At 47.0% G+C, this 22,132-nt stretch overlaps 1 protein-coding gene across 3 annotated transcripts in view; it reads right to left on the minus strand.

Annotated features, from left to right (window-relative positions):
• Nucleotides 1-22,132, minus strand: part of AXIN1 (axin 1) — an 89,165-nt gene that overhangs the window by 17,688 nt on the left and 49,345 nt on the right. For all 3 annotated transcript variants that reach the window (XM_063342938.1, XM_063342936.1, XM_063342937.1), the window contains 3 exons: nucleotides 15,436-15,576; nucleotides 8,541-8,637; nucleotides 880-1,017 (listed from right to left, as the gene is read on the minus strand). In XM_063342938.1, the coding sequence (XP_063199008.1) occupies nucleotides 880-1,017; nucleotides 8,541-8,637; nucleotides 15,436-15,576 (376 nt within the window). The remainder of the gene's footprint in view (nucleotides 1-879; nucleotides 1,018-8,540; nucleotides 8,638-15,435; nucleotides 15,577-22,132) is intronic.

The following is a 22,132-nucleotide window of genomic DNA, read 5'->3' on the forward strand; positions in this document are numbered from 1 at the left end:
CCCCTCTACCCCCAGCACAAGATGTGCAGGTACCTGTGAGATGCAGTACGTCAGAAGAAAAGATATGGTGTGAATGCTGCTGAACAGAGTGTCTCACGCAGGTAATACTAGATGAGCAATAACTCATTCTCTCCCTTTTGGAGCTTGTTGTGGAGCTAAAGGCCTTGCACACTTCTCTTCTTGGTTCATCTACAAAGCCCTCGAGCTCTGAAGCGCCCCAGCGGTACCAGGGCTGACGGCACGCAGTGCCATAGGCTGGGTTTTCCCAGCCGTCCATGTGGAGTCAGTGCGTTTCTCCAGCAGGAGAGGATGTTTGGATGCTACACCTGATCAGTTCCAAATTTTCTAGGGACGTGCTCAGCACTGATGGGCAGAACCCTTTTGGTTTTGGTAGGAACAGCCTGACAGCACTCACCTCCAAGCATAATATCACCTGCCATCTGGTTACTATTTGTGAAGGAAATACGGATCACACAAAACCCCGCAGGGGAAGGTGAGACCCTGTTACTTAGTCTCCATCCTCGCATAGAAAGAACTGCTCACAAAGTCTGTGATGGACAGGAGAGCGAGGGTGCCGAAGACGATGATGGAGAGCACCCCCAGCCCCTATCTGGTGACAGAAGCGGGTGCTGCTGTGCCACAGCTGCTATCTTACAGCAGGGAGGGAGTGCTGGAGCTCACAGAGCCCCGCACGGACCAGGGAGCAGAACCATGGAAGTTCCTGGGGCAGCGTGAGCCTCCAGGAGCCCCCATGCAAGTGAAGATGGTGGCTGTTGGGGCAGGGAAGTGGTCACCCAGGTTGCTCCCACAGCAGCTGAAAGCCCCCTGTGGTGTACAGTACGCAGACAGGCTGGTAGAGGAGGCAAGGAGGTTACTAACCGCTCGAACGCGTTTGAGGCGCTCCTCCAACTTCTCCTCTGCTTCACGTTCCTTTTGTACTTCCTCCAAACGATTGATCAGTTCTGCAGCAAACTTCTCCGGTTCAACGTGGATATCCTTTGGCATTCGGTATGTACGCTGGAGGGAAAAACACACCAGGGGTTAGCAAAAGATGCATGAAAAAATCACATGTTTACTTTGGAGGCTTTGATAACTGGAAATGCCTGTTGTTCTGGTGGGGAGTTGAGGGAAGACAGGCTGGCAGACACAGAGGTGCAGCCTAGGACCAGCAGGCTGGAAGCTGAGCCACCACCACGAGCTCCCCAGCCAGCACCGGCTCCGCACACCGCGGAAAGGTTTTCTGGAACCATAATTCAGCAAGCTCTTTAGGCACCAAACTCTGCTTTGGGATGGATGCGCTTGCTTTCCTCCCGATGTACATGTGGTCAACGGGAATATCATGATCTGAAAGGGTGGGAAATGGACGCACAGACAAACCTCTCAAAAACTGTGCTTACTGTAGCGATGTTTTCACTTTGATAGAAAGGAGGACTCTTACACACACTTACATAGCCGCAGAAAGGAGGGGAAATCCCGTCACCTCCGAGACATCTCACTTCCCTCCATCTTTGGCTACAGCCCACCCCAGCCACAAAAGGCCACCGTTCCCACAAAGCCTCCTCTCTTACTAGAGGATCCTGCAGGATTGCATCTTCAGAGCCGTGCAATGATCCCCTGCTTGCTTTATCAACACAGCAAACTCGCAAGCACGGAGATACCACTTTTCTGTTTGCTCTCGGTGAACAAATGAATATTTATGGGAGTTCATGGGCATTCTTGGTTCCTTACGCTCCATTACCTTGTCCCGAAATTCCTGAGCTCTCGGATAAGAGGTTTGTGAAGTATGAAGCTGACAGCCACTGTATTTTTTCCCCTTATTTTTAACCCTTCTGCATTATTTAGTTAAAATAGTAGAAAAAATAATATGACACAGCAGAGATAAAAATTAAATTTGGAGGAAAAATATATGGGAAATTCAACAGTATAAAAATGTGCATTCAAATATTTCAATACCAACGCAAGAGATATATACATTCTGTAGGACCAGAGATAAAATTAAATGTGAAGACATGAGATAATTCATAGTGAAAGAACAAATGCAGCACCAGAAGCAGACATCGTGCTTGAAGTCTTTAAACGAGGATTAGAGACCACCTGAATTTATCTTATACTAGCCAAAAGATCAAGGCAGAAGACTAAAATAGTGTCTCAAAACCTGACAAAAACATGCAAATCGTATTGGTTTTCTGTTTGCTGGCTGCCGAGTAAAACGTAGGGGAAGAAAAATAGAGGCAGTAAGTATCCGACTGATGGCACCGAGAAGCTGAAGACATCTTTTATGACACCCAAGTTGGGTTGCAGAGGTCTTAGTTAACACATATGAGCTGCCAGGTGGCTCCCACCCTGGGATGACGAAGTATTTGCTGCCACTGGGACCTCCAGCCCTGCAAATCAATGGCCTGTATTTAAAAGAAACACTGCAGAAAAAGATTTTTATCAATAAAAATGACGTTTTGTCTTGAAATATTGTCACTAAGGGACAAAGTAGCATGCTTTGTGTTGTATACAGAAACAGGGCCCAGATGTGCCCCACCATGGGACAAGATGTGGAAGAGCTGGTCCCTGCTCTGTTACTCCCTGGGGAGCTTCTAGGATCCAAGTGACGTTTCCCTGTTTGCCCCTGCATATCCCAGGGGTGCATTTCTGGCTAAGGAAGTCAGCTTTCACCAGAGCCCCCACACCCATGACCACCACCATCCGTCTCATGAGGCAGCACCTGTGATTCCTGAGGAGGGAAATCTCTCTCTCGCCTGACAAGTCGCAACCCGTCGGGTGATGTGTTCCCTCCCTCCTGCCACCTCAGACATGCCAACTCTCCCTGCGGTTGTTTATAAGACGGCAGCACCAAGCCCTGCTCCGTTAGAAACTTAATGAGCCTAATGAGAGGCAGCTTGGCGCTCGGCAGTCACCATCTCGGGTCTCCCTGTTGCAGCTACTGCAGCGGCTTCCATAGAAAAGCAGAACCGAGAAAGAATTTCCCTTTATTTTTATAGCCTTTGATGCAATGCAGCATCCCAAACCAAAGCCTCTCCCGAGCCCCCAGCAGCAACGGGTGCAACGGCTGAGGTTTGCTAACCGGTGTGTTTGAGACCCGTTCCGATAAGGTGGTCCCCTCCAGGCCCAGCAATGCCTGAGGTCCACAGCTCCGCATCTAACGAAGATGTGAAGACATTCAGGGCCACTGCCGTATCCAGGGAACTCGAGATAAGACGATTTTGGTCTTTTACAACTAATACTTCAGCATGTTTCTCCACAGTTTCTCTAAGTCTGGAGGTGACTGAAGCGCAACTACAGAAATGAAAATAATCGAACCCAAGAGTCTCCAGGACGAACTCGTTTTCCTCTCTCTTTGATAAGCCGCTGCATCTGCAAAACTCAGTGCCTCGTATTTGGAGCTTTACACTTGGCACAGAGGTCCTCAGCAGCCTGTTCGAGGGTGCAAGATGCTGTCCCCTCTCTGAAGCCATCTCTGAAGGGTCTCCCTGACCATCCAAGTGCAGTGCAACTGGAATAAACCTCACTTCCCCCCACGGATACCAGTTGTATGTGCCCTATGTTGTCCTGGTGGGTAACAGTGACTCACAGAGAGCTGGCCAGCAGGATGATGCTCTGAACATCGCCACGGGTCTGACTTTATTCCAAGCTCAAAGGATGAGCTACACAGACTTCCCCAAAAGTAACAGTATTGCAGAATAATGAATGCAAATTCCCTGTGCTGAAACAATAGATAACTGCTGAGGGCTTGCTCTATCTCCCTGGACAGCAAACACGGACCGCATCGACCTGGTTCAAAAAGCTTAAGACAACAAAGTGTTTGAAACTTTTATCAAATGATGGGCCTGACTTCGGAAGGGAGACATGCTCCATCAAAAACCTGCCAGGCTGAGCCTGCGCCCGGAGGAGGCTCCTTCAGGGCTTCAGGATTCTGAACCTGCCCCAGAGCCTACCGAGGGAGTTGTAAACAAGATGTTTATTGTTCTGAAACCAGAACGGCTCGGAATGCTTTTATTTCAAGTAAAGGTGCAGCACTCTCCGAGAGCTGGCTGGGTTTGGAGGATCCACCAGTCCTCCAGTCTGGACCAGAACGAGACCTCTGGCCATTCTGGGTCAACAATTCAGAAAGGAAGCGCTTCATTTTAAAGAACTGTTTTATCTACAGCTGTCTTATCTAATGTTGTATTTAATTATCTGTCTACTTTTATTCAGTCCCACTAGTTCAGACAGGTCTGTCCAGAGACAAACCATGCTGAGCCGGGGAGGTTGCAGAGAACGGATGGGAGGCTGAATGCCAGACGGGCTGGCAAGAAAGAAACTGCTTGAACTGGTCTAGATGGAACAATCTTTCCTACTGACAGCTACAAGGAAGGATTTCTTGGGGTATTTATCACCAGAACACTGTCCTCTGTCCTTGACATGCAAAGCGTCTGAAGCTCTGGTACCTTTGGGAAGCAGCAGCCTGCTAAGAACAAATGAGATACACGAGCTCTCCAGTAATTCCACTTAGCACCTGCTGTCATGTTTTCTCCTTCTTTTCTTGGAGCCGATGGAGTGGGAGTTGCATGGATTTTGTTCCACGAGGCAGATGGAGGTCTTGGGGTCTGATGCATTTCACCTTCCCTGAGAAACTAAGGTTTGAGGAGCAAGTTGCACACCAAAGCACACCGCCATCCTGAATGTGCGGGTTTACTATGATCTATACGTGAAAAGGCAGAAGGGGAAGAATCACGCTGCGGCTTGCGGGTTTCCCTTGGGAAGAATAAACCTCAATCGCTCCGAGATGAAATAGCAAGTTTTCCAATGTCATCATTGGGTAGAGGTCTCTAACCAGCCCCAGGGACCCATGGGTTGGGCTGAATCATTTCTGACTGATCCGACTGGGCCAAAGAATTGTGTTGGTAAACCTGCCTCTTCTACAGCAGGTTTGATGCCTCCACGACACCAGAATGGCCGATGTTAGATCACAAGACAGTGTTGGAGATGAAATGGAGATGGCAGGCTAGAGAACCCAAGAGAAAAGAACTTCTGAACCTCCAGGTTTCCCAGATTAATAATGGATTCCACTGTGTCATCTATTTTTAAAGGGTAAACGGTATTTCCATACCAGAAACACTTGTGGCAGAGCTCATGGATAGCTGGATTTTAGCATCCATTTTAGCAGCATTCAGGGATTAGCAAGGAGTCCCGCTGCTGCAAGGCGTTTGAGGAAAAAGGCATCAAATGGCTGATGGGAATTCTGAGTAGGTTCCCAACTTGCAGGAGCAGAAAGCTCATTTCGCTGCAGTTATCCAGGGCTCCCCCTGTACACTCCTCACTCGTACAGTACTGCAGGGTGGTCACTCGAAAGCTTCTGTTCCACTCAAGAACACTACGGAAGCCACCCCTGCACAGAAGACATCCTTCCAGGGAAGTTCAGCCATCAGCCTGACCCACTCTGCTGCTGCTTCCACTTTTTTTCTTCTCACGTGGGAATAGTGTAAAGAGCTGCAGCTTCCTTGATCGTGGGGCAGGACTAGAGGGAGGACCGGGACACGATGATCAAGCTACAGCAAGAACAACCACAAAATGGCTTCTTTATGCAGTTAAACAAACAAACGAAAAAAAAAGGAATCCCAAGTCTTAATGCTTAAGGTTGGATTTTTCTGAGTTTGTTGGGGAAAAGGAGCAGCTCCCATCCTCTCCTGGGCACACATGAATGGCAGAGCCGGGGTAAATACAGTGCAATAGCACAGGTACGGCCCTGCACTCTCTGGGCTTTCACCCTTCCTTTGGGAACTTGCTTGCTTTTTCCTTTCTTACTGCTCCAGGACTCTGCTCGAACCCAAGAGAGAGATGGAAAACCACATGAAAAGCAACACTCACCTGCCGTGGAATGGCTTCCCACGAAAGGCACAAAATGAAGGTCTCGTTGCCTGCTAGAGACCTTCACCCGTTGAATTCCTGGGAAGAGCGCCATTTCACAAAACACAACTGTTCCAAACTTATCGAGCACTGGTGAGTTTGTAAGTGTGGAATACGCAGAACACAGCCATCCACGCACCAGGGTAACAGGGCATCCCACATAACCAGCATGTGCCTTTGTTATTTGGAGGCAGCAGGGCTGTTGGAGCTAGCGGGCAGTCTCCTATGAACATATCATCACTACAGTTTATACCTTCTGGACCTAACTAAAAGTGCTGCTATTAAAAGCAATAGAAGGTCTTTCACAATTTTTCATAACAGCCCCATAACTCATTTGTAAGGGAACGGTAAGGTCTCTAAAGGACTTTTGAAATGACTTTTCGGAAGTAGGAGGTTCTCTACTATCACTAGGAAAACATGCCATGCATTCTGCAAGCACTATCAGCATGGACTCTGGCTACGCGGGTTAGATATGAGGCCATAAAGACCTTCACTCAAAGGCTGTAATTGAGTCATTGCTACACGTTTAAAAGCAAGTTAACCACCAGGTCCTGATGGAGACGGCTTCAGCTACGGGCTGCCAGATAGCCCAACCACCGGCTTCAGAAAGCAACCCTTGAAGAAACATTTGCATGGCTCTTTGCTAATTAGGGAAGTTTAATTCAATAAGCGTGCAGTTAGAGGTGATTTTAAAAGCCTAACTTTATAACATTTCACACTGGTGTTGTCAAAACACATTGTCTAATTACCTTCTCCTTTCTTGGCTGATTGATAAGCGAGGGCAGAGCAGTGCCTCTCTGAAGTCGATGCCAATTCCGTGTCAGTAATTGGCTGGCAGGAGGTGCCAGAGTGTCTGAACTAAACTTTTATTCCCCGGAGAAAGACTAGACCTAACTCAACTTCTCAGTCCTCCGCTCCCATATAAATATGCGTCAAGATGCTTTTTTCCCTGGGACTTAAAATTACAGTGCAGAATCTAATGGGAACGGCGGATGTTTCACAGAAAAATCCTTGTGAAGCATCTGTGTGTAGTTTAGGAGGAATATGTAATTCTAAAAGACCGTGTAGATAAGTAGGATAATATAAAAATTTATAAGCAGCAGGTGGCCAATTTAAACCTTGTTTTTCCCCCCCTTTTTTAACTAGGTTCCAAAAAGGTCGATAAAATTTAATGCTAAGTAAAACTAATTAGCCTGCAAGGAACTGCTGCTGGAATGACACTTATTCAGTTCAACAAAAGAAATGTTTGGCAGATGGAAGTTCGTTAAAGCAGAGCTCACTATACATATTTAATGCTCCATACTCGGAGTTTATAACCTGCAGTTCATCCAGGCATTGCCAGTGCACACGAGCAACAGAAAGCCACTATTATTTTTATCCGAAAGGTAAAGCCACTGACAAGCTTTGAAGTCAGAGAATATTCACTCGGTCGTTCCCACTGTTGGGGAACAGCAACAACAACAACAACAACCAAAAAAAAAAAGAAATAAAGGCCAAGCTTTCAAACTTCAACTCTAACAAAGCCGTGCTTACAGTAAAAACGGCATCAAGTGAAATAAAAAGGCACCCAGCCAGCCTTTTCAACAGTGACCACACTGTGAAAGCAACTGTGTGAAAAGAGAGGTGACTGAGCAAGGACGGCTAGTGAGCGTCTGCAGCCAGGGCTTTTATTGTCAACCCAGTGATCAAAGCACAGGAGACCCTCTTAAATCTAAGGAAAATAATCTAATTTAAAAGGCAAAACAAAGAGTGGTGGTTTTGTTGTTGGTTTTTTTTTTTTTTTTAAATCAGATTAAAACAAGGGTGTATTTCTGCTGGTATTGTGCTGCTTTGAGCTGGCAGGATGAGAACAGCTGCACCAAGTTTGAAGGCACTTCTGGAAAAAGCAGATGGAGGCTTTCTTTTCCTCCCTATTTGATTTGTGCTGGAGTCCAGCTGTCCAAAGGGGAAAGAAGCACCTTTATTCCCTGCTAGACATTAAATGTCACCTGTGTAACTTCTCACAAAAAGAAAAGAATAATAAGCAGAGCTGCAGATGGTGCTGCAGAGCCCTAACAGGTATGTTCATCTTCCAAAGCTGTTTGCTTACCTGGAGCAACCAGGGAGACAGTATCAGACATATGAAACACTTACGCCTGCACCTTCTTTGCTCTCCTGCCTCGTACCCTGAGGCGGGCTTTGCCGGGTCCTTGAGAACAGGTTACAGCTCCCTTTGGCTGCCCAGTGCAGAAATACCGCTTGGGACAGTTGTGTTTCTCCCCGGCTGACCTTGGCTGAGATCTACATCAGCCTCCACGTCCAATGGCCTCCTACACCTTCCAAAACACCTCCAGCTCACCTGGGGGCACATAACCCGCTTGTAGGTAGATGCCAGCCAGCGCTTCCATTCTCATCTGGGAGAAAAAATCAGCTACTGACTGAACGATTAAGAAAAATTATGTGTTTTGGGCAGCCCTGGATGATGAGTTTGGCAGAAGGCTACTAAGCCCTTGATTAGCATGGTGTAATTCCATCTTAAAACATCCCTAAATGAATACAGCGCTAAGCTGGGGGGTTAAACTCAAGCAAGCAGAGCAACTGCACGCTAGAGATCTCACATATTTTGCATATTTACCTCTGGGGAAGGAGATAGTGCTACTTACAGGAATGTGAGGTAGTGGCACACGTCCATTTGCTTTGGCACTTTCTTGCATCTCTCTGCGATGCTGCTTTCGGAGTCTGTACGGTGGGATCCCATCTCTGCCGGAATAAAACAACAACATGCCCTGCTTTAGTGCCTTGCTCTGATACATGATGTTCATTTAAGCCTCACCGCCAGAGAGTGGCAGGTAGGAAACCTCTTTACGTTTGAGAAAGGCTTTGCACGCCCAGGGCAAGTGTGGCAGAGCAAGAGGAACCTGTGCGGGGAACGATGCTCGCCCAGGCCCCCACACCAGCAGCGCTCAGGCACCAGGTGCCGGGGGGACTTACACGGCGTCCGCTGGGAACAGGGCGAGGCAGGGCTCCTGCGACCGCTGCCCTAGGCAGAGGGCAGGGAGAAGGACTTGGACCGCATCCTGGTACCTTTTATAGTTGGTTGCTTTCTACAAAAGAGTCTGTAATGTGCAGAGTTAACCACAGGGCAGGCTAGGAGGGGGAGGAGGAGGAGGAGGAGTGGGAGCTCAGTGAGCATCTACACCCAAGGGGACCTCGGTCAGGGAACAAGGTATATATTTTTAAGAGAACGTGACAACTTCTCAAAGGAAGGGGTAGGTTCTGCTCCTCTTAAGATGATCTGTAGCTCAGACTGAAATTACAGGCTTGATCCTGGAGTTACTGTGCGGAAGAACCTTGCCCTTGCCCCAGAGGAGTCAGGACGATGTTAGGGAGGGATTCCATGGCAGTGACACCCAAGCAAGCTCTGCTCAGGTTTGTGCCCTTGCTGAAAAAGCTGGTGACGGAGGTCTCTGCAGTGGAAGGAGACAGTGGTGGCAACGATCCTTGGTCCTGACAGACTGGGAGCCGTGTCCGTGGCTCTGCCGGGAGCTGGGGGACACTGCAGACCTGCTCCGCCGAGCCACACTCAGCAAAGACGGGGGCCTGGGTGCACGCGGGTCCCAGCAACAAGGGGTCAGAGCCACCAGGCTTCACCCAGCACTGCAAACCAGCACTGGCTGAGGATAACTTCAGGAGAAGAAAGGAACTGCGTTTTTGTTCTCACCATTGCGAGCAGCAGGTTTACACCCGGGGACGAGGGGGATGCGAGTAAGGTGGAGCTCAGTTATGCGATAAGGACACAGGCCCATGTCCTGGTGACACCGGATTGTTTTGGGAAAAATCAACAAATGCAAAACTAAAAGCCAGCCTGGAGCTTGGCTATTTGGATATTTTTTTTTATTATTTTACACATTTCCCAGATTCAGTAAAAGTAATCGCTTGGGAAGGGCGTGCATTGCCACAGGAACGGGTGGGAATGAACGGAGGGGTTTGGTTTGTCACAAGAACCAAGAACTTCCACGCACACGCGCTGTCTCGTTCCAACCCCGCACCCAGCAGCGCAAACCAGCCTGTCCCGACCCATCTCACAACAACAAGATGTTTGCACAGGCCAAATGTACTTAGCACCTACACCCCCCTCCCCAATTGCCCAGCACAGCTGCTTCTCCAGAACAGAGGCCAAACAGTTTAACCAGCCGATTTTTAAAGTCAAGATGCCATTTGGCAAGGGAAAAACAATTTACTGCGGTGTTTTGCCTGCAAACCTCTTGAGTTACAAGCAGCAGCCTGTGTGGGGATGGTCACCATCAGCAATCCTTCCCCTTTCCACTCTGGAAACACGGGCAGAATTGCCACCAAATTACATCAGCTGAACGCAATTTCATGCGGTAACTAACCCAGGCGTTCAAAACGAAACACCATTAAAAGAAAATAAACCCCATGATTAAGGCCAAGTGCTTTTTTAGTAGGAAGACAAATGAGAGAAGAGAAAATTAGGCGGGCTAATTACAGCTCTGGCTAGTGGCTGCAGGTAATGCGGGAGGAGGAAGAGCGCGTCTGGGAGCATCACCTCGGCTGCGCCCGGCAGTGACACCGGACGGGAGCGGAGCAATTTCCCCGAGCGTTGCTATACCGACCGGCGATTACGATAGCTTTCATTAGGCGGCTTCATTTTCTTTAATGACAAACCTCCATTTGAAAAACAACTCGAGAGTCCCAACGGTTAAAAGAGTTTCATCGCCATCACGACGCGGCTTTTTTTTCCAGACTGGATGGCAACGAAAACAACTGGCAATTTTTACAGAAAAAAAAAAATTAAAAAAAAAATCTGGGGAATTATTTTAGCCATCGCTGGTCGGCATCAATAGACAACATTTCAGCTTAACCGCCGCACAAAACCCGGGTGCCAGAACACAACTCGCACGCTAAAGCCACCCGGCCATTCGCGGGAAAAGCGGCATTATATTAGAAGGTGCAATTTTTCTTTCTTTCTCTCTCTCTCTCTTTTTTTTTTTTTTTTTTAATTCTCCCCAGCAGCAGTCCCAGCGGAAAGAGCGACTTTTGTTCCCAGCACAGTAGCGAAAGGCTGATAATGGCCTCTAATCTATCCGGCTTCAAACACATGTTCAGCCCCGCTGTGCTGCCTTTGATGTCATTTTAACTAGATTCCCCAATGCCACCTCTGAACTTGGAACATTCCTTCGTTCAATGTACTGTGCCAACTCAACCAGAGGAAGCAAATTCAAAGATAAGCACTTTAATTTTATCCCAACAAAACCTTATTCAATAGATGGGGGGAAAGCAAGGAAAACCAATACCGTACTTTTGTTTTCCTTTTGTCAGGTAGCTTGCTTTGAGATATTTTCAATAGATAGAGAAATAATATATATATAAAAAAAAAAAATCAAAACTTTTTTAGAGCACATCTACTTTTAAAATAAAACTTTCCCAAACTGTTTTTCCTTGTTTCATCACGTGATTTTCTCTAGCACCAGAAAGCTCTGCACTGAAATGCAACGGGGGCAGCAAGAGTATTTCTATCGTTTATTTAATGATAATGCAAATGATTTGCTACTGGGAAAATGCAGGGGGGTTCCTCTCCAAACCCAACCGACCTGCAAGAGCCTCTGGAGGTTGGAGGCTCTGCAGTTGGACCCTTCTATCAAGAGCTGTCTTTGCTTCTCCATAGACGTCCTCCAAACCCACCCATTAAGCCTAACTAGTTAGAAATCACCACTGAGGATCTTTTAAATTAAAAAACTTGTTTAAATATAGCAGAACTCAAGGTCATTCTGGATCACTGGCCGTAAGAAGGACAGGAAACAAAACCACAGCGAAGCTGATATTTTCTACCAATTACTCTTATCAAAGCACCACCGTCACTGAGAGACCTTTCTCGCATAAAAGAAGCATGATGGGAAAATCGCCAGGCATTTTGGCCAAAGGCCAGTCATCCGAGGAATAATATTTAATCCGCAAGGTTTTTTGAAGGAGTAACCGCTGTCCTGAACCCCTGTGCCCTGGGGAACGGCCATCCTTACTCTGGGGCAGGTTTGACTGGAATTGGGGAAGAACAAGCATCCCTCCGTTCAAGCCCACCAGCACCAAGGGCTTCCCAAGCGCCTGGGGGAAGGCAAGATAAACCAAGATAAGGCAGGATACATGATAAGACCCAGAGGAAGGAGTATTGTTGTTTAGTTGGACCACAACACTGAGCTAAAGAGGAGACATTACCTCTTGTTTACCCAAGTAAGCTCTTGCAGAAATAAAGAGAAGACAGACACGGTCCTAAGGCGTTTTTGCATCTGAATTGGAACATCACATGACAATTTAATGCGTTTCAGCTTCTGCCCGTTGCCTTCCTACCTAGATTTGCCTTAATTTCCCTTGAGTATCTCTGTTGTGACACCCCCCACCACCACCCAGAGGCTGTTTCCCCCGCCTGGGGAAGATGCTATTCATGTTATCCGAGACAGCAAGAGCAGTTCAGGACACACCAGTAAACACCGCTGCGAGCCTGGGGCAGGCTCCGACCAGCTTGTGGCGGGTGAGGCAGAGCCCCAAAGCCCTGACCCACCACCGACCACCAGTGGTGAGCGATTCACCCCACCTGCGGTTACGGGGCCAGCGCTCGCTGGACCTTTTCACCGTGTCCTCTCCAGACCTTGCCTCCACACAAACCAGCTAAAACAACACAGCTGCCGTGCCGATTATAAAAACAGGTCTGAGCAGAGAGGACCGGAGCTGCTTTGCCTACAAGGGCAGAGGAATTCGTATGACACAGGAAGACTGAAAAATAATCAGCGGAGCGCAGGCATTTAAAAGCAATGTTTTTCATGCCACTCAAAAAGCCAACTCCTCCAACAACAGGGACTGATAACATATTCGTTATATAAATTCAACCCATTACAATAATATTTACCAGTGCTTGGAAAGACATCCTGTTGAAAGTTTGTCTTTTAGGCAAGTGTGCTTGTAGCTGGTACGACAGAAATTACTTTTAAAAACACTTTGTTGAGCCGGGCGCTCATGAAAAGCCTGTGCCCGTCTCCTTTTGCCCCAGCTGTATCGCCCAGGTCTTTGCATGGCTGGGCTGTGGGTGCAGCCACATCCAAACCCCGCTTTGCCATGATCAATACAGTATAAAAGCTTGGAAGGGAGCTGGTGACAACCGCGACGCATCAGGGTACGAGCAACCGCTCAGCGTGTCTGCCTTCTCCACTGACTTGAGTTGGCCAACACTGGAAGAGCACGGCTTGCATCATGCCATGCTCTCTGTGCGCCCACCTGCTTTCCTGGTTTATTAGCACTCTGCAATCAGGCGACATTTGCATCCTGATTGTCTGGACACACTCTCCTCTGATGGAGGGTCACAGAGGTCTCCGCCTTGGGATCACACCCTGTTCACGGGCTACCTTGGAGCAGGAGCCAGATTTCTTCATTATTGAGCTTGACTGCTGTATGTAAACAGCAGACCTAGGGAATAACCTCGCTCATCAGCAAATGAGGCTTTCATTGCCATTTTCCTTAGAGGAGGCCTAAATTCAAAGCACCGAGACATGCAAGTCTTGTCAAGCAGCAGGAGTCCCTTCTTTAACTTGCGTCTGGTTGTTCTTCATTTTTGCTGCCTTGAGCAATTCTGCAAAAATTCCTTTGAAACTCAGCAATGCCATGTAAAAACCGAACAAAACCTGGTACTGGAGTTTTAAAGGATGTAATGAAGAGCAAGTGCTGAAAGCAGACAGAGTCTTTGCAATCCAAAGGTCAAGGCTGGATGTCCAGAATCCCAATTTGGGGATCAATCTGCATGCATCCAGTTTGAGATGCACAGAAAGAGAGATCACAGGTTTACTCTTGTGATTTTTGAGACTTACTTAAAATGAACCACTGAGATTGGGTTAGTTATTAGCAGAAGGTAGCGCATGTATCAGCGGTAATTAAAGTCCTAGAAACAGACTATGATGGGCATAGAAGGGATAAAATGCCTAAAGGAAAAAGGAGAAAAGAATAAAGAATGCATAGGATGGTCAAACAGAAATTATTCTGCCTGTGAAAGAAATAAATTATGGCTACTGAAATAAAAATTAGGAGGGTGAAGAACTCTGGCATAAATGATCACAACTTATCACAGGTATAACCGTCAGTGCAACCCCATGAGCCCGCCGGACCAGTGGAAAAGGAAGTGCTAAAAGCTAATTAATTCTGAAAAGTTCTTACATCTGCCTCTCCTGATAACAAGAAGTTACACGACCCCTGCTAGCTTCAGAGTACTCCTCCATATAAATTGATGAATATGAAGAATCACAGAAGGATGTGGCAAAGCAGATGGATTTGTATCGAACTGAGCCTTTAATTACCAGTCCTCCACAGCTTTCCATCCCAGGGGCATCCTCTGCCTCCCGTGTCCCTTTGGCCAAGGTCTGCACGGGTAAGGTGCGAGGAGCTGGTGGCAGTGAGCAGAGAGGACTAAATAGCTGCTCCTCAATGGCTCCGAGATTCCACAGAGCTACTGGCTTGCACAGAGCCACGGCAGCAACACAGAAGCCCCCTGACCACGTCACACATTCATGGGTTCCCTGTGTTAAGTGGGGGCAGGTGGGGAGCTGTCAGAGCGCCCACTAACAACCTCCGCGACACAGGCTGGAAAGTTTCTCCAACAAGGTCTGACAGCTCCTGACATTCCCAGTGACACTAAACGAGCCTCTCGGAGGACTCTGTGTTTACAGCGCTGCTGTTAATAAAACCCTCTCCCTAATTCTGTAAACCTGTCATCTTTCGCTTGAAGAATCAAAGGGTTTCTGCTCTACAGAAAGACACTTTGCATTTGCACTACTAAAAACAGACCAAACATTGAATATTTTTGCCCAAATCCTTTTTTTCTATCACAGAGATGCAGTCACAAAAAAATCTCGTAGCCCTTTTTTTCTCCCTTTGCAGGCCATCTTGAAGGAAGGCATCTCATGGGTGAGATACAGGGCACTGTCAGGAAGGTAGGAACTAGAAAAAAGCAAAAAAGATTTGGCAGGGGCTTATCAGTACAAGTTGTGTTAAAGTGCAGTGGTCACCAGACATAAACTAGAACTGGTCAGTCACCAATCCTACAGAAGGGCAATCACAGACCGAGCACAGTTTGGCAGCAAAAAACCTCAAAAAAACCTCAAAACCTTTGGCAGCAAAGAAGTACCCAGGTGAGTAAAAAGCTCTCTCTGACATTCAGAAGATACTACATCCCAAATCACTTACTGCACAGCCATCCAACATTTCCAATATTGCTTGCAGCTGGCAAAAAACACTGCAGGAACTCTGACTGAGCACCGTTTATTTCAGTTTGTTCAAACCATTTGATGTTGCAAATGCTCCTGAGACTGGCGAGGCTGAGTAGCCTGCACAGTGACCAAACAATCCCGCTTGAAAAGAAAGTGAGAACGATCAGGACCTTGGGCTAGTCAGATATTCCCCCCAACACCAGCTGTGGCAAAGTGTCCCCCAGACCAACACAACAGCAGCACCGCCGCAAAAGAAACGAACGTGCTGTTGTCTCACGGGACAGGAGTTACTTACACGCTGCTGTCCGTCAGCGACATCGTATCGGCATCACTGGACATGCTCTGCTGCTCGCTGTCATTGGCACTGGTCGCTGGTGCCAAAGCGTAGCCCGTGTTGACATAGTAAGGGTTAACAGGCTCTCTCCATGACCCATGCCTGCAAGAAAAACGAGAGAGTCAAATTAGAAGGACAAGACCTTGACCATACTCTGTGTCACTGGGCAGGAAGACTCTGCCTGGAGCCCCAGCATCTGCCACAGGCTACAGAATAAGCTGTGTTCATATTAAGTTGTACTGGTAGAACCATGAACAGTTTGACCCATAAATGGAAGCAACATGGAATCATGAAGCACTGAAGATGACACTGTCAGAGATGAAGAAGGGAGGGAACAAGACTACATGGAAGAAGCCCAGTTGCCATCAGGATCTATGGTGTCCATCAGCTAACTGCTTAGCGTTGTCATTCTATGAGCATGGCAGGACATCTAAAAGCAATACCTGGATAATAAGACAGCATTTTTCTTAGTCAAATCAGGCTTCTTTCCATTCTTCCAACTGTGAGGGATGCGCAGCGCGGCTCATGCATTCTACGCTTGCTTTTACATCCCTTTTTACTCCAACAAGTTTGCCAAGGGAGGGAGGTAAAGCAAGAAATGGCTGTTGCTTACAACACAGTACCTAAAGCTGACCTCGAACGTCACGCTCGGGTACATCAAACGCTTGCAAATTCCACCAGGAAGGACCATCTAATCGCACCAGCTTTTCCAATGGACAATCTGGCCACGGATCTATGGAGGCTACTTTGTACACAACCACATGCCTTGTCCTGCAGACAGGTTATTCAAGTATATGTGCAAGCAGGCCAACCTCCTTCTCTTAAACAAAAAGTAAGAAGAGAGCCTGCCTGCGTGTGCTAGCTTGGGAAGCGAGCTCCTCGCTCAGGAGGAGACCTGCATGAAGGGCGAAGCAGCCTGAGGAACAAGCAGGCAAGAGCTCCTTCACACTGATTCTGCCACTGGCATAGAAGAGCTACGGCTGCCAACGTGCCTCCAGCTCTGCTACACCGCAGGACAGTCGGGCCACGCAGGCATCTTGTTGTCACTGCAAGTCATTTTGTAATTTTGCCAGGAGAAGGAATGAGCTGAAAGGTTCACACCAACACAGCATCATTTAATCCCCCACTACCCCTCTGCGTGAAGAGAAGCATTTGCAAGATATCCTGAAGTTTATTAATTCCTGGCTTTTCCAAGCTCTGTTACCAGCTCTGAAAACCAGAGTCCTGTTTTAATTCAGATCACGAAGCTCATCAGCATGATCTTTTATTTAGTAACTCAGTAACCGGCACCTAGTTGATGTGGTTTGTAATGAACCTTGAGCAAACACCTTCAAGGAGGACTCATCATGCTTCCCTGTTCTGCTGTGAAAAGCTTTTCGGGCTGTACTGCAGCGGTTAAAGTCCTACAGACAACAGAAAAGAGCCCCTGCTCTGATGAGTTTACATTTAGATAAGACGAGGAAGCCCATGAGAAAGGCACAGATGGAAGGACCGGAGGCGAAGACACCAGCGAAGGGAAAAGCTGGCGGTTTCTGTATATTTGCACAGAGTATGAACGCAGGATGGCCACTGCACGGACCGGGACTAGCAGACAATCCATTGAAGGCAGAGGTCTTCAGAATGATTTATGTATAATATGGTACTCGCTGTACAAGGATGGAAGCATTACCAAAGTATTTTAAAACCCAAATTCGACAGGGCTATAGCACACCGCTCACCCAGCTCCTCTTCACCATGCCCTTCTGCTCCTAGAAACAGAATCAGACAATTTTCCTTGTAATACACGGGGTCATGGACGGTCACTGGTCACTTAAGAAAAAATCATATTGTTTTAGGTCTGTTATGGAGTCAGAAACAAATTATCCTCCTATTCTCACAAAGAGAAAACAAATATTTTACTTGCCACAAGCCAACCAAAACTCCAAGCTATTTCTCCTCGGATGACGACGCTCAGTACAGTTGCAGAGTGGTGCGAAGAGCATTCAAAACTGAGTCAACGGAGGTTTTTCACAAGGCAAAGGGAGCCTTGTGAGGTTTCTCCACGCTCGGGTGCGGTACAGACTCAGGTGGGTACGAATGCTTATGGGCACCCTGAGATGGCGAGTCACCACGGACGTCTTCTAGCATGCAAACTTTCTGTCACTGTCAATGTGCACTGGAGCAACCTTATTTCTACATTCCATCAGATTTCACAACTGCTGTCTAGGGCAAATATTTAAGGCTGGAAATAATTTGAACAAGTTCACCCTAAAAAGGAAGGCATAATCAGTGAAAACCTTACCACACCGCCCCCCCTTCACCAGTTCTCCCCTTGAATAATGGTCAGTTCTGAACATTAAAGGAGCGCTGTGCAGTGCAACCCTCCCGTCGCATCCGATGTGACGGTTGCGTGATGGAGGCTGGTAAAACCTCTTAAATTGAGGCAGGAATGATGGATGGCTCAGGCCTTCCCTGCGGTCAGAGAGAAGGCTGTTTTTTGGACAACCCAATTAAAATATAGCATCAACTTCTAGTGGACCTTCTGCCAGGACTCTCTGGATGAGGCACGGATTATTCTAGCAGTATATTAAGAAAGCACTATGATATATAGAATCAAATGCAGAGATCAATCAGTTTGTCCTTTGTAATTGCTGATACAAAGACAGGAGAGTTCGATGGGTACAGATCTGAGTTGGCTGAAGGACCTAAGAGTGAGCAGATGGGTGCTGGGTGGTCCCTGGCCACTCCGGAGGAGTCGGGATGGATGGGCTCTCCTGCAGCGCTCCACGGCTGTGGGCTTCCCACCGAGGATGCAGGCAAAAGTTTCGTCTCAACTGTTGTATTTAGCTAAAATTACAACACTTAAGCATGTATACAACAGGGATTACTTCCATTTTAGCTCTGCCTCTAATACATCAATGCAAATGTAAACTTTCGGTAAGCGTAAGTAGATGGAAGGGGTATAGGATTTCAAAGCAATCATAACAGGTTACATTACTTTTGAGGAATCCATCTGTATTCAATCCTTCTCCTAATGTTCCCTCTCCCTGACAACTCTCTTCAGCTGGCTCGTATCACTATTTGAATGTTTTGTGCCGTGCCTCTGAAGAACGCTTTCAACATCTATTAGGAGGAAAACATTAAAGGAACATGGAGTCTAACAAAAAAACCCAAAAACAACCCGGTCACTTCTGATCTGGGAGGGGAGGCTGCTTTAAAAGGGATACAGGCACACTCGGAGCAATTTGAAATGTCAGCTAAAAACCTCACATACGGAGCTCTATGTGCTGATAAGGGCGATAAAAGGAAAGGTGAGCATTTAAAGTTAGACTTCACAAAAATTCCTGCAGACTTCCGGATTTTTTTTTTTTTTTTGATGGAAAGAGCAATGAATGGTTTTTGAAATGAACACAGAACTTTTCACACATTGCAGAAATAAAGCTGCACGTCTCTTCTGCAGCTCTCGGTTGCTCAACCCTCAAAATAATCACATAGGGAACAATTATAATAGAGATCACAGCGACCCAAGTCAGTCAACCTGACCAGCTGCCTTTTCTTTGCATAAAGCCCTCCACTGATCCCTGTCAATTCCGGTAATGCTGACAAGGGCCAAAAGTGGTGTAGAAAACCAGCAAGCATCTCTTTAGCACTTCCTTCTACCTGGTCAGGTTATTTTGCATGTTGTCTTGGCTGCATCCCATCCCCAGATACCCCAAATCTCCAGGTCCTCCAACCAAGACCAGCCCCACAGCACTCTGAACATTAGCACCATCAGATCTTGGAGCTTCAACCTAAGCGAGAGGAGAGGTGAGGTCCTCTTCGGTCCTCCTGCCCTAGCTGGAGTTCCCACTGCATTGCGAGTCCCTAAGGGCATCCTTCTCCTTCCAGGCTGGGATCCCCAGTCTCCTACACACAACTCCACCTGACGGCTATTTCAGTTTTAAATCAAAGATGCAAAGTCCCCAATTTTTGCCAAACATAGGGCCTGCATCACCTTCAGAATCCACAGCGAGAGAAAGACCTCACAGATCTTGCCTGCAAACCCAAATCCACACGGCTCTCCCTTTGGTTCTCAACAGTTACATACCTCCTTCATACATGTTCTTCATCAAGCATGGAAAAAAAAAAAACCTAAGGCAAAAAGGAAACTTCCTTGGAGATGAAAGACCTGTAGGCAACTAACTTCTGTAGAATTTAAATGTTCACTGGAGGGAATAAATTGCACAACACTCTATTGACACGCCTGTGAGAAATGGTCTTCCCAAGTCTGCTAGTAGTTCCAGTGTGGCTGGAGCAGCTCCCAGTCTAACTGAGAAGCTGATCAGATCCATCAGTTTTTGTTGCTACCATCTTCTCCAGCTCTAGCACTGAATTTTTATGAGGCAGACATTTTCTGGGAGAAAATTTTTACTCAAAAAAAGTGTGATGAAATCATGGCAGGCTGGCAGTCCTCCTCTTGCAAGGGTCTCCCACGTGCCTGACCCTGAGATAAGGTCTTCTCCAACTCCGTGGTGGCACTGCGAGGCACCTCTAAACCCCTGCACTATCAAGGCAGCAGCACTAGATTAGTAAGCCCAAGAGGTAAAGACTCATGAAGCTGACAACCACAAAACCCCACCACATTCTGCTAAGGTTCCCCCAAAGAGCGCTTCCAGAAGATTTCCTCACATGACATACTCTGAACCTTTGGTGACGAGGATTTGGGTGAGCAGCTTATTTATAATGTGGGAGAAATCCCATTTTCTAGACATCTTGAGCCATGAGGCAGCTGATAATCACTCAAACGTTATGAGTAGCCTTGGGAAGCTCCAAGCTGCAGGAGAAGTGGGGTCGGGGATACATCCCAGGGAAGGACACCCCAAAACAGGCTCTGCAGAAACTCAGGGTCTGTCACCACAGCTGATGGCAGGTCGAGTAGCTACAATATCCTCCTGCCTGCACAGTGGCAAGGAACGTCATGGCAAGACACAGTTCCTTCTTTCCTCTTTTGGTGGGTGGTGGTTGAGCCAAGGGATGGTGCCCAGAGACCATGGACCAAGGCTGCAACTCAACCAGACCCAGTTAGCAAGTCCTCGCGCTCCCACCCTGCTTTTTCACACCAACTTCTGACAACTTAGTTTAAACTCTGATAGCCCTGGGTTTTTAAAGATGACCATTTCCAGAACTACATTTCCATGAGGGAACCAGGACTAAGCCCTACACTTATTTGGTATCTCTGGTCATTTTGTCTTCGTGATTGGGAGGACGCAGTATAATGTTGAGACATCCTTCCAGCTCATTATTTTAACATCTCCCATTTATTCAGTGTGAAAAAATTAATTTTTCCATTAAAAAAAAAGAGAAACCCAAGAGAAAAAAACCCAAGAGAAAAAAAAAAGCTTCAAACCCAAGAGAAAAAACCCCCAAAAAAAAAAAAAGCTTCAAAAATGACAGCATGCCGAGTTTCTTAGCTGGCCAGCCACGATCAAGCAGAGCTCCCTTCCTTCCCATATTGACCTCTACCAACAAGCGGGTGACTGTCACATCCTTCATGCAATCCCACGTTTCATTATCACAACCAGTCAATCAAATTAAAAGGTGCACGTGGTCGCTTATGATGTACGAGCCGAAGCAAATCCCTTCAGCATATTTAAATAGCATGTGCTGACAAGACTGTCCAAGCGGCAGGGTCACCTTTAAACAAGGGATTAGAAGAGCATCCACCAAGAAGTCTGACTGACAAGATCACATTAATCTACCACCTGAACAGAAAAGTCTCCGTTTCCAATCCATGGTACCAACAACCATCACAGAAGTTGCACCATAGTGGGTATAAAACTTGTCACAAAGCATTCACAGCGTTCCCCAATACATCGTCACGGGTACGTTTTGGAGCTAAGAACAAAACATCTACGAAGACGCAAAGCTGAAAACCTTTACTCCTGACTGGATTTAACCTGCACTGAAGACGTAAAGTCTGCTCAAGAGGTTAAAATCGGGGATTTAGCTGATAATTTGATTGCAAATCCTCAGGGTTGCTCCACTTAAAACTCTTCCCAATTACTCTGGGTACTCAGACGCTGCTGTGCATCTCAACTTTATCACTGCCAATGTCAAGCTAATCACATGTGTTCTAGGCAAGGGCAGCTTCTTCAAAGATCACATCAATTCTGGACAAGTTAATCTGTTCTTTGAGGTCTCCAGATGGCTCTTGCCAAGAAAGTTCACTTCCAGCCCTGCAGCCGGCGAGCGCAGCGGCCCCGGCGCTCTGCAGAGCATTACAAAGGAACCAGATCAAAGTTGTGTCTTACAAAAAAAAAAGAAATCTGAAGTTTGAAAAGCAACAGCAGCCTGTCACTTGTAGGCTTAAAGACAACTTCTGCATGCTCCAGCTATCAGGGAATTTATGATTACAGTCTGGCTTTTAAAAGCTGATGAAAAAAACGACGCTCTTTAGCACTCCTTGCCTTTGCAAATCTGTATCTTCTTCCGTGCTTATTCATCCTCCCCCGCTGGAGGAAGAAGGGAAATAAATAAAAACTTAACTAGAAGTACAGATAAGGTCTCCTCTTCTCTTTTATTCTAAGGCATTCAATTCCATTTTAGGAGTACGCGGAGATTATTTTATGGGGAGCTTCAGTAATTATTGCAAAGTATTAAAGCACAGTTACAAAAGCTAAACCCAAGATCTACCAGCCCG

Source organism: Chroicocephalus ridibundus, chromosome 8 (genome assembly GCF_963924245.1).
Source record: "Chroicocephalus ridibundus chromosome 8, bChrRid1.1, whole genome shotgun sequence".
NCBI classification, from domain to species: Eukaryota; Metazoa; Chordata; class Aves; order Charadriiformes; family Laridae; genus Chroicocephalus; species Chroicocephalus ridibundus.